At 54.5% G+C, this 10,535-nt stretch overlaps 2 protein-coding genes across 2 annotated transcripts; both read left to right on the top strand.

The window, feature by feature from the left end:
* The first annotated feature begins 7,126 nt into the window (after window positions 1–7,126).
* Window positions 7,127–9,302, top strand: VOLCADRAFT_74853 (uncharacterized protein). Its single transcript, XM_002951044.1, has 4 exons — window positions 7,127–7,348; window positions 7,525–7,665; window positions 8,222–8,341; window positions 8,596–9,302. The coding sequence occupies exons 1-4, from the start codon at window positions 7,226–7,228 to the stop codon at window positions 8,632–8,634; spliced, it is 423 nt and encodes a 140-aa protein (XP_002951090.1). The 5' UTR covers window positions 7,127–7,225; the 3' UTR covers window positions 8,635–9,302.
* Window positions 9,303–9,819: 517 nt separating this feature from the next.
* Window positions 9,820–10,002, top strand: VOLCADRAFT_60922 (uncharacterized protein; the record flags this gene model as incomplete). Its single annotated transcript, XM_002951043.1, has 1 exon — window positions 9,820–10,002. A coding segment is annotated over one exon (183 nt), but the record flags the coding sequence as incomplete, so codon positions are not given.
* Window positions 10,003–10,535: the final 533 nt, after the last annotated feature.

Genomic DNA, 10,535 nt, shown 5'->3' with positions numbered 1-10,535 from the left:
GAGGGCGGATATCTCGAACTGCCTTGGGTAATCCCCAGTCGACCGGATATGTTCCAACAGACGCAGCAAATACGGTGCAAGCACCATCTCTTCCTTTTCGCCCACCTTTCTAGTGGCATACTTATAGCACTCAGCAGGGGCCCTTTCAAGTCCTGGGGATTTATTGTTGCCCAGCATTTTTAGTGCAGCAATGACCTCTGCCAAGGTAAACGGGGGCCGCCGCAGCAGCTACTCTCTGATTTCGGGCTAAGCAGCTCTCACCAGCCCAGCCGCGCGGTATTGTAAGTGAGCACCCATTTACGAGGTTCATCATGTAATCCGCTCTAACCTCATTAAAAGCGTTGATCTCGTCGTTGTATAGTGCGTCAAAATAATCGCGCCAGCTGTTGACGTCACGTATTGGGCAATCAGGTGTCGCCCCCTGGTTAAGTTGCCGCCACAATGCACGCGGATTCCCTTTGCACTCCTCAAGAAACGAAGTAAAATGCGATACACGATGGGCAGCCATTGCCTCCTTCCTAATCCTCTGGTAGCGAGAGCGCAGGAGTGTAAAGATATGCCGCGCCTGCTCATCAGCAAGTAGTCCCTGCGCCCTCATATGTGCCTTTTGCAGCAACATGTCGCTGCGTGCCGCTGCGCATTCCTGGGTCCACCAGGGCGCATCCTTTTCTTCCCTCACACGCTTGGGTGCTGGGCACCGTTTGCAAAAAGCCCTCTCCAACGCTGATGAACAGGCTCGAGTGAGTACTTCAACAAACGCGGTGCTGTCGAGTTCGCCTCCAAGTTTGCTAACAGCATCTGAAATGCGCCGCACAGCGGGGGCATCATCAGCAGCAAACATGCTCTCGTACCGGCCTTTGTGTTGGACCTCAAAACGTGTCGTAGGTTTGTCCCTTCTAGTTGGGTTGACGCCCTCGTGCAGCACCCCCAGCTCGAGCGACACTGGGCAGTGGTCACTCATGAGGCTACCAACTCTCTCGCCGGTTAGTGCGACAGGAATGTCTAGCACGCGCAATTGGTTCGACTTGAAGAAAAGGGCGGGTGATGCTACGAAGAGATCAATCATGCTGCTGCCGTTCCCCGTCGGACTCCAAAAAGTACACGCCCCTTGCAAATCTCCCTGGACCCGCCCGTTCAAAACAACCATCTCCATTTCCTGACACAAGGTAGCCAGGGCTCTTCCGAACACATTATCAGTTTTGTCTTCTGAAAGGCGTGGCGGAATAGAACGCAATAGGTTGGCTTGCCCCAGCTCAGCCTGAACATAATCCGCTAACTCAGCGTCCCCATCAACATCTGGCAGTTCACGGATCTCCGCTACCCTGGAGTTAAGGTCCCCCATCAACAAAACCTCGTCCCCAGGTTGCTGATATCGTCTCACCAGCGACCACACCCTGTCCATGACACGTCGTGTTACACTATCCTGTGGTCTTCGTCCATTAGTTGTGTAAGCCCGAGATCCGAGCGGTGCAGCGTAGCAGGCGCCAATAACCAAACCATTCCCTCCAAAATTCAGGGCTTCACCGTGAATTCTCAGCCAGACACTGTTCATGCCTCTTGGCGCGTCTGTCGATGTGCAGTGAGTAACATGACGTGCGATCCGCTGATGCACCCAAACGCAAACACCCCCCCGTTCTCTAGACTTCCCAGCAAGATAGCAGCAAGACCCATTAGGTATCAGCCGAGATAGCCTACCCACAAGTGACCCGTGCGTTTCAGTAAGTACAACAATGTCGTAACACAAGGCGAGTCGAAGTAGTTCACGCTGTTCCAGTTTCCAGTCGGTCACACCACGTATATTCCATTGGACTATACGAAGCGGTTCATACCTCCGGTTGGCTTCCTAGGCGGTGTCCATTGTCGTACCCCCCGGGGAGGGGGGTGCCCCTCCCAGGGGACCGCCCTGCTCTCGCCCGCGGTCGCTGCCTCTCCACGCTCGCCCACTGCCTCCACTTCCACTCGCTCCAGTCCCACCACCGATCGATGTTGTATTTGCACCTGTTGCTGAACCGTTGCCGTTCGGTGCGTGGCTTGGCTGCCACGGTCCAGTGTATGGCTGCCATGTCCCGTTGTTCTTCACCGCTATGTCAACACCGTGTACCCAGCGGACGTCGCGTTTCTCAGTGTCGTGTAGCCAAATGAATGTGGCTGTCCGCTGTGTCTTCAGCTCCAGGCCTCGCTTCGTCAGCGAGTCCTGAATGATGAAGTTGTTAGCGTTGGCTCCCAGCTGGCGCCGTAGATGCAGGAGGGCTTGGATGACAAACCCCCGGCTGTCTGCGTGGAAAATGACGTCCACCATGGCCATGCCCTTGAAGCGGCCCACCTCCGTCAGCTTTAGGGTCGGTGCAGCCGCCCGGGTGTCCAGCCACGGTGAGATGTCAACCCCAATCTCCGCGTACTGATTTCTGGCGCGGAGTGACTGCCTCAACTTCTGCGGCAGTTGCTCAACTAGCGAAGGCTTTGTCCGCACCAAGAGCCGACCCTGGCGGAAAAGCTTCTCTGTTTGGTCCACCTGCAGCTCCCCCATGATCTCCTCTTTGAGCTCCTTCTTGAGCTCTCCCTTTAGCTGCTCCACCTTCACCGGCAGCTGTTGCTGCCAGTTCTGGTTGAAGCGTTCAAATTCTGACTTTATAAAAGTCATAAGGGACTCGAGGGTGACCGGTGAGTCACCCATGGCTTCCGTGGCCGCCGATCCGAGCCCTTGTCTCGCCGCCGTCCGTATTTCGCTCTTCTGTGCTTTCGCTATACTGCAGTCCTCGCTTCTAGGGCTATTTGTGCGTTTGTTGCCCTTTTTTTTCATACGAAGCGTGGGGCATTTCGGTTCGTCACGTATACTTGCATCGCGCGTCGCTTCAGCTGGCCGTGCTAAGAGGAGATATGTTCTAGCATCTTTGCCAGACACTCAGGTTCCCACTTCATATCAGCGTACATATCAGATCTGGTTCGTCGTACACCGGACAGTCCAGCAGGACGTGCTTCTCATGTACAATATGGCTATCAATGCCGCAGCAGCCACACTTGACAACCGTACAACCATACTGCTCGTACCTGCATATCGAAACACCTCATCCTGACATCCGGGGTGAACAACTTTAGCTTATCAAATTTCGTACTCAGCGTGAACTTAGCTGCCCTAGCTGTGTCGTACAACTTCTGGCGGCAGGCATGAAACGGCCGTTCTGGTCCATACACTAAACCCAGATATTGCGCACCCTCCTTACCGGTGCGGCCGCACCATCTGAACTCATTACGCAATGCTTGAACAGCACTCCTTGTGTCGCTGTCGCTCACAAAAGCGACGCATCCACATTTCGACACAATTGGCCGCATCTCAAAAATCATCACAGAACATGTCCACAATGTTGAGCAGCTCCCCCATGCACCCCGGTGTCGTTGCCAGGAAACAAAACGTCATCCGCGTAGAAACCTTGATCCTCATCCACCCATCCTGCTGCCTACTTTACGTATACATCTTCATATTTACCTCTGCATTTCACGAGCCGCCGCCAGCGCGTTTCGAACCTGCGACGGGACAGGCTATGCCACGGTGGAGACCGGAAGATGGTAAAAATGGATTACGGCCCGAAAACAACAGCAGCAGCAACAGCAGGTACTGTACACGCGTATAAACACTCCATAAGCACTCCTATGACACAGTAGATTTAATATGGCCCTCCGACCAGCATGTAGAACATGTATGCGTATAACAAGCAATATTATACGCCTGCGTGTTTGTGCACCCATCATAGACAGACAGACGGACAGACAGACATGAACGCGCACATATCGCGTGCACGTGTACGTACCTGCAGCTCAGAGCCAAGCTCGAACACACCGCCTTCAGACACCTCGACGGCTGCAGCGGCGGCGGCGGTACGAGCCGCCAAGCTTGGAATCCCTGACGGCGACGCCGACGGTGAGGACGACGACACTGCCGTCGTCGCCGCAGCTGTCGCCGCAGCAGCATCCGCCGCCAACACCGCCGTCGTCGTCGTCGCCTCTGACGTGGTAGTCAGTTCCCCGTCACCATTGCGAGTAGTGTTTCCGTTCCTCATGGTCACCGGGACGATGTCCTTACCTATAAAGTAAGGTGATGAAAGTCAGAGGCAGTTTTAATTCTAGCACGCAGTCGTACCCGTTGCTGCAGCAAGAGCAGTAGCAAGAGCAGTAGCCTAAGAAATCGCCGTTATGCCGCCGACAATATCCCAATTCCAATTCATAGCGGTGCGTGGATTACGTGAATCCTGATCCATATGATATGCGTGACATGCATATGGCATGGCAGACGGTATGGCAACGTACGTACGGCAGTGCGGCGGTGCACGGCGTGAGACCTCTCACCTTGATGCGCCATGAAATCGTGCAACATGAACGGCTGCTCCCCAAACCAACCTAGATGGTCCTGCACACGTGTATATACGTATATACAGACAGACAAGCAGATGATGACAACCAGCACATTACCACGACCACGACCATCATCAAACGCGGTAACCATTATGGCCCAGGGCGTTGACATATAGCGCCTGGTAGCTAGGTTGCGGCGGCGGCAGCAGCAGCAATGGGTGCAAAGGGAAAACGATTTCACTTGGGAAATGCATACATATTCGCTCATAATCGCTCCCCACACATATATACATACATACATACTACCGATGCCGCTCCAAAACCCTGCCTGCAAGCTCCGCGACACTCAGCTTCGCTTGTAGACTCCAGCAGGAAACAATCGATTAAGCCAACAACACCCAAGCAACCGGCAAGTTTGTTGCCCAGACTTCCTGGACGCCGAACCAGCCAACCAACCAATCAACCAGCGCCAGCCACCCAGCCACATACCGCGACAAGGTGCAGCTTCCGACAGCCGGGGCACCGGACGAGTACGACACCATGAGTGTACGACTGCCTGCATCGCAAAGCCGTAGCTGTAGCCGTCGTACGCCAATGCGATGTATGCGTAAATTTCTAGACTGACGAACAGTATGCATTACATTAATTTACTATCGGGAAATCCACAGGAAAAAGACGACACGCACAATCTTTATCCGCTAAGACATCAATATCGTGATAAAGAGTGTGTCATGTTATTAGGCTAGACGTAATCGCAAAAGAAGTTACGATAAAAGCAGCATTTCCTGTTCTTTGCGCTCCCGACCCGGCAAGCGCACGCGCGTCTGCTCCGCCCCTGGCCTGCTCCTCCTCCTGGCTCCATCCTCTTCGCTCGCGCGTATATCTTACCTGTCCGATCCTGCCCTATCGCACAACCACCAACTGCCAACCGCCAACCAGCACTGACCCTCTCAAGAGCCGACTCACTTGCTGAAGGACTTTGTGCTTCGCGTTTCGCACTTGCCGCACGTGAACACCAGCATGAGGCGCGGCTGAATCTGGCCAAGTGTTGCCCCCATGTCGCCGCCGCCGCCACCACGATTGCCATCGCCGCCGCCAGAGCTGCCAGAGCCGCCCGCTGCTGCTGCTGCTGTCGCCAACGAATCGGCTGCTGCTGCTGCTGCTGCCGCCGCCGCTGTCGTACTGCTGTTCTCCGACGAATCCCCTCGTGCATCTCCGGGGTCAGGCCGCAGACCCGCTGCGACGCTGTCGTCACCCCGGAATTCCCCCGGGCCCCCAGTGCCCCCGGTGCCGCCGCCGGCAGTAGCACTATTCGTGCTGTAGCTTGCGTTGTTGGCGATGCCACTGCCTGCCCTGTAATGCCACTGCCACTGCCACTGCCTGCTCGTGCTACTGCTGCATCTATCAATGCTACAGCTGCTGCTGATCCTATCAGCTCTTCTAGCATCGTCACTGTCGGCGATGACCAACCCTGGTTGCCGGGAAAAGGCGCCGACTGTGACCGCGGCGGCGCTGCTAACTGTGCGTTCGCGGCCCTGACGGCGGCCGGTAGCTGTAGCTGTGGCTGCAGCTGCACCGGAGGTTGCACAACCGCCAATAGCCGCAGTGACTGTGCATGGTGAAGGTGAGGAGGACGAGGAGGACGAGGAGCACATGGCGGCGGCGCTGGTAACCGGGCCTGTTCTGAAGATCGGGGAGGGCGCGCTGCAGCGGCAGTAGTCGAGCGGCGCCTGAGGGTGATCGTTGCGTTGTTGAGGTTGTGGCTCTGCCGTTGTCGAGGTTGTGGTTGTAGTTGAGGTTGTGGCCTGCCGCTCTGGGCTCAGACGGGATACTCCCTGATGTCGGTCGGCAAGGCATCAAGATGCTATGTGGAAATCTGGGAAAGGCTGAGACATGGTTGCGTATCAGATCTTATGATGACTTTGAATGTTCTCGGGGGGATATGGGTGAGGTGAAGAAGTTTTACCTAGGGCAAAGGTAAAAATATGCGGGGATGGGTATGTGGGCCGGTGTGGGTTAAGAGGAACGAAAGCGACGACGCTGACCAGATGAGCATTTCGTCGGGGAGGGGAGGGAGTGGGAAGGGAAAGCGTGTGAGGCGTTGATGTTGATGTTGGGGGAGGGGGTGCTAAGGGTAGCTAGCTTTTCCTGCACCGCACCCCATGGCCCGCAGCGCGAGGGAGAGCGTGCGTTGAAGATGATGTTTTGAGGAAGGGGGATAAGGGGGTGCGCAGGATAATAATGATGGCCTTGGACGTAAGGAAAGGCGTCAGACGACCACATGAAGGACTCCGACGTGGGAGTTACTGGCCGGTAAGGTCAATAAAACGCGTAGGACCATCTGCCCACCATGTTGAAGGAAGAGCAATCTTGTGGATTCGTGCCCGCGGCTGGGGAGCTGTTTTCCTGCAATGTAGCTCCCCAGGTCGCCAAAGCACGGAACCCATTCCACGCGGAACAGTTCACGGTTGTGCTCATGCAGCTTCGAACAAATCGTAAGGAGAAGCATTTGATAAAAGGTCTGGACGCCATTTGGGCTTAGTTGCCTCAGACGGAGAATGAATATCAGAGCAGCAAAATTACCCTTACGAAAAGCAGGAAGGAGTAACGGGGAAGTTGATCAACACCACCATCGGCAAGGCGCAAAATCGCGTTACAAAACCAGGAGTGTGCGCCTAGCCGCTAGCCCGAGCCATAAATTGTCGCGAACGACTGTACGGCTGCAAGATGCAAGCACAAATCAGTCGCTAATTATAACCTTTTCCTGTTTTATTGCTATCAAATTACAGGACAAAAGCAACGCTTTAATCTTTGTCAATTGATATTTAGGATTGTAATTACCTGCGGCACGCAGTTCAGTTTCCAGTGTTGTGCGAAAATGTCTGCGATGGCCACGACCTCATCACGTAGCCTCCGAGCCTGCCAACCAAAGGCGTTTGGAATTCAGCGCCCGGCGCGCAGCTTTTGCATCCCCGCGCGGGCCACCCGGACGACCTACAAGGTCAGTTTACATTAACGTAGGAAAGCAGTGTTCCTTAGTTCCTTTGACCTCATCATTTAGGAGAAAGCATGGCAAGAATGCTTTCCGCAACCTGGCAACTGGACACCTGCCATTCCTGACGATGCCAGGCAAAATCCTCCCGGCCACACAATTCGTGCATGTGCCATTGCCCACAGATTGAAGTTGAGCACGAAGGCAAGAAGTTTGATCTGGCAGTACCCGAGGGCGAGTCCATTTTGTCCGTGGCTCTGGATAAGGGGATCGACCTCCCGCACGACTGCAAACTGGGCGTGTGCATGACGTGTCCGGCAAAGCTGGTGGGTTCGGGGAGACGAACGCCCATCGTGCGTCTACCCGCATTTCCTTCCAGGAATAGGTTGAGTGTGATGCATCCGGGAACGGGAAGCTTGGGCGCCCTAGGCTGGGCGCCTTTTAATCCCCGCGCAGCCCAGGCATGTTGGCCTGTATGCCTCAGCCAATTGCCGTGTTCCCTGTCCGGGTGATGTTTTTGGACTATATCCCCCGTTCCGCCATTTCTGGGCCGTTGTTTGAGCATTCGGGTCGGTTTTGCCTTGTTTTTGTGCTTTGTTCTCACCCAGTGTGCTGTCCAACCCCACTGCTTTACTGGGCTTATATTGTCTCGCCCCGGCGCATATGGAGCAGACCTGTGTCTTTGCCCTTTAAAAGTACGGCGAGTAACCCAAATTGCAGCCAAGCAGGTTTTGCACTTTGCAGTCTTACCCATGGACTCTTGTTTGCCTGCCTGCCAAACCACCAGCCTGTCGGTATCCACCGTACGGTCGCTGTGTAACCTGCATTAGGCATCTTGTTGTATATTCGGCTTTACCTACTTCGAACGTGTGTAAACCGCAGGTGAGTGGCAAGGTGGATCAGAGCGGTTCCATGTTATCGGATGACGTGGCGGAGAAGGGCTACACGCTTCTCTGCGTTGCAACGCCCAAGTCCGACTGCAAGATTATGACCATCTCCGAGGTAATAATGAACCGCTTGGGGTTTCGGGGCTGACGGCTTTGCGATGAAATGTGTGAAGACGTGGAATTGGGTGCTCCCCGCAATGATCGCCTGGGCGGTGTGGACCTCTAGATAAAAACATTTTCCCACTGTCATCTCCAGAGGCTGAGGTCCTTTGTTGTTAAAACGCAAAACTCTATGGTGGCATGCCTGTTGGAATCCAGTTTCGTAGCGTAATTTAAGTGTAAGTGCCTTTCGCCCGTGATGTCGTACAGGACGAGCTGCTGGACCTGCAGCTTGTGGCGGGAGCTTAATTGGAGCCGCATCTTTGGGCCCAAAAGATGGCGTCTCGCTCGGCGCTTGAGGCCGGCATGTGCGGCAACAGAGGCAACGTCTGGCTTTAATTGCCTGCGGGACGACAGATGTTTCAAAAACGCTGTTTCAAGGCAGATGATTATTGCAGGGGGTGGATTTAGAATGACCACGTAACGTTTAGTTACGTGTAACGTGCTTGGAGTGTAGAGTGCAGGAGGTGGCTGTGGGCGAGGTCCTCCGGAAAACAGTTTTGGCAGCGAGCGATGTCGATTGGCGCGATCTGACGAGATGTGCTAACATTAATTAATTGCGAACAAGGATGGCTTTTGTGTAGTCGCCTATGTTTGAGGGACGTGCGTTTTTTCTTGGGTTCAAACAGTGGGATTTACCGGGGGAAGTACGGCGGCACATCCAGCGGGTCTTGTGTGCTGATGGAGGCCACGCATGGTTGCCTTAGCATGAAATGTAAAAAAGCATTAGCTCCACCTGCTTGCGCACATGACTTTGCAGGAACAGGTATATGCTTTGCTTTACTGCAATCCACGTGGTTAACCCATAGGCTTGAGCTCCTTATTAATATTGTTACAGCCGTAAACCTGCGAAATAATTTATGTGATATTGTCCATCGCGCTGGGTGACCTAATGGATTTTAATAATCACAGTCGTGCCCTTTCCAAGGTTCCACGTTGCCTATCGCACGTGTACCCACTCTCAAACAGTACATGGTAATTCATTAGGCAATACCATGACGACGTTTGGCTCTTTGCCTGGAATGATGATAACCTCTTGCAGCAGGCTTAACAGTTCATTCCAGTCGACATAACGCTATGAGTCGCACAAGCCGAACCTAAAGCCGTGTGCAAAGTTTAAAGTAGTAGGCAGCTTGATCGTGCTGGGAATGGAGGCGGAACAGGGAGAGAGCCAAGACTATGAGGCTGCGGAGGGTTTACCCGTTATTTGGACTAAGCATGAAGGCACCTGCATTGATTCCATGCTTGGGTGTCGGAGGGGATCGGCGCCTTTACGCTGCAAGGTATCGTAGCCATTAATTGCAGGCCCGCAGGCCTGACGGCGTTGCGTTCGAGAGAGTTTCTGTGCAATAAGTGCGACTTTCACGATCATAGTGTCTGTATTCTGACGGGAGAAACGGAATGCTGAGGAGTTCTGAGGAGTTCGCATAATTGCAGGTTTCCGGCTGCACCAGCGACCTGACGTCGGCGCCAAAGACCCATCAGCGCTTCCGCTTGTGCAATTTGCACATAAAGGCTCCAGTTATATTGGTCGATGGAGTGGCTTCGCGATTTTGCCAACAGTGCAGCAGGTTCCACCCGCTGAAGGAGTTCCATGGCTCTAATCGGTGCGTGTGAGGCCTGCGGACTTCTTACTATGTCTTAGCGGTACATAACGCCGTAGATAACCTGCAATTTAGTAGGATGATGCTCGGGTTGGGCATACTTGTGCAGCGCTAGGGTTCTTCTGTGGCCCTTCAGATGATCCACGTCCACCAGTCCCCGTGACACTGCCCAAGACCGTGACCCCAAAAATCATGTCGGTTATCGAACCTCTCATTAACCCGATCCCACACGTTCCTCCGGCCGTCTCCTCTCGCACGGCCCGCAGCACCTGCCGCATGATGCTGATCAAAAACCGCGCTCGCCAGCGCGGTATGGGTACGGCATGCACGTCGTCACTGTACGATAGCAGCACCGCTGTCATATCCGCGATCCGCAAGCGCTCCCTGCCGCTGGTCACCCTGCCGCCTGTGCTCAAACCAGCACCAGCAGCACCAGCACCAGCAGCAGTGACGGCGGCCGCGGTGGCGGCGGCAACAAGGACAGCAGCGACGGCAATGGAAGTGGGCCCCGCCACCGCCACTGCCACTGCCACCACCGATTCATCA

The sequence above is a fragment of the Volvox carteri genome, assembly GCF_000143455.1.
Source record: "Volvox carteri f. nagariensis unplaced genomic scaffold VOLCAscaffold_21, whole genome shotgun sequence".
NCBI lineage: Eukaryota > Viridiplantae > Chlorophyta > Chlorophyceae > Chlamydomonadales > Volvocaceae > Volvox > Volvox carteri.
The sequence above is the reverse complement of the archived record's forward strand: the minus strand, read 5'-3'. Positions and strand labels throughout refer to the sequence as shown.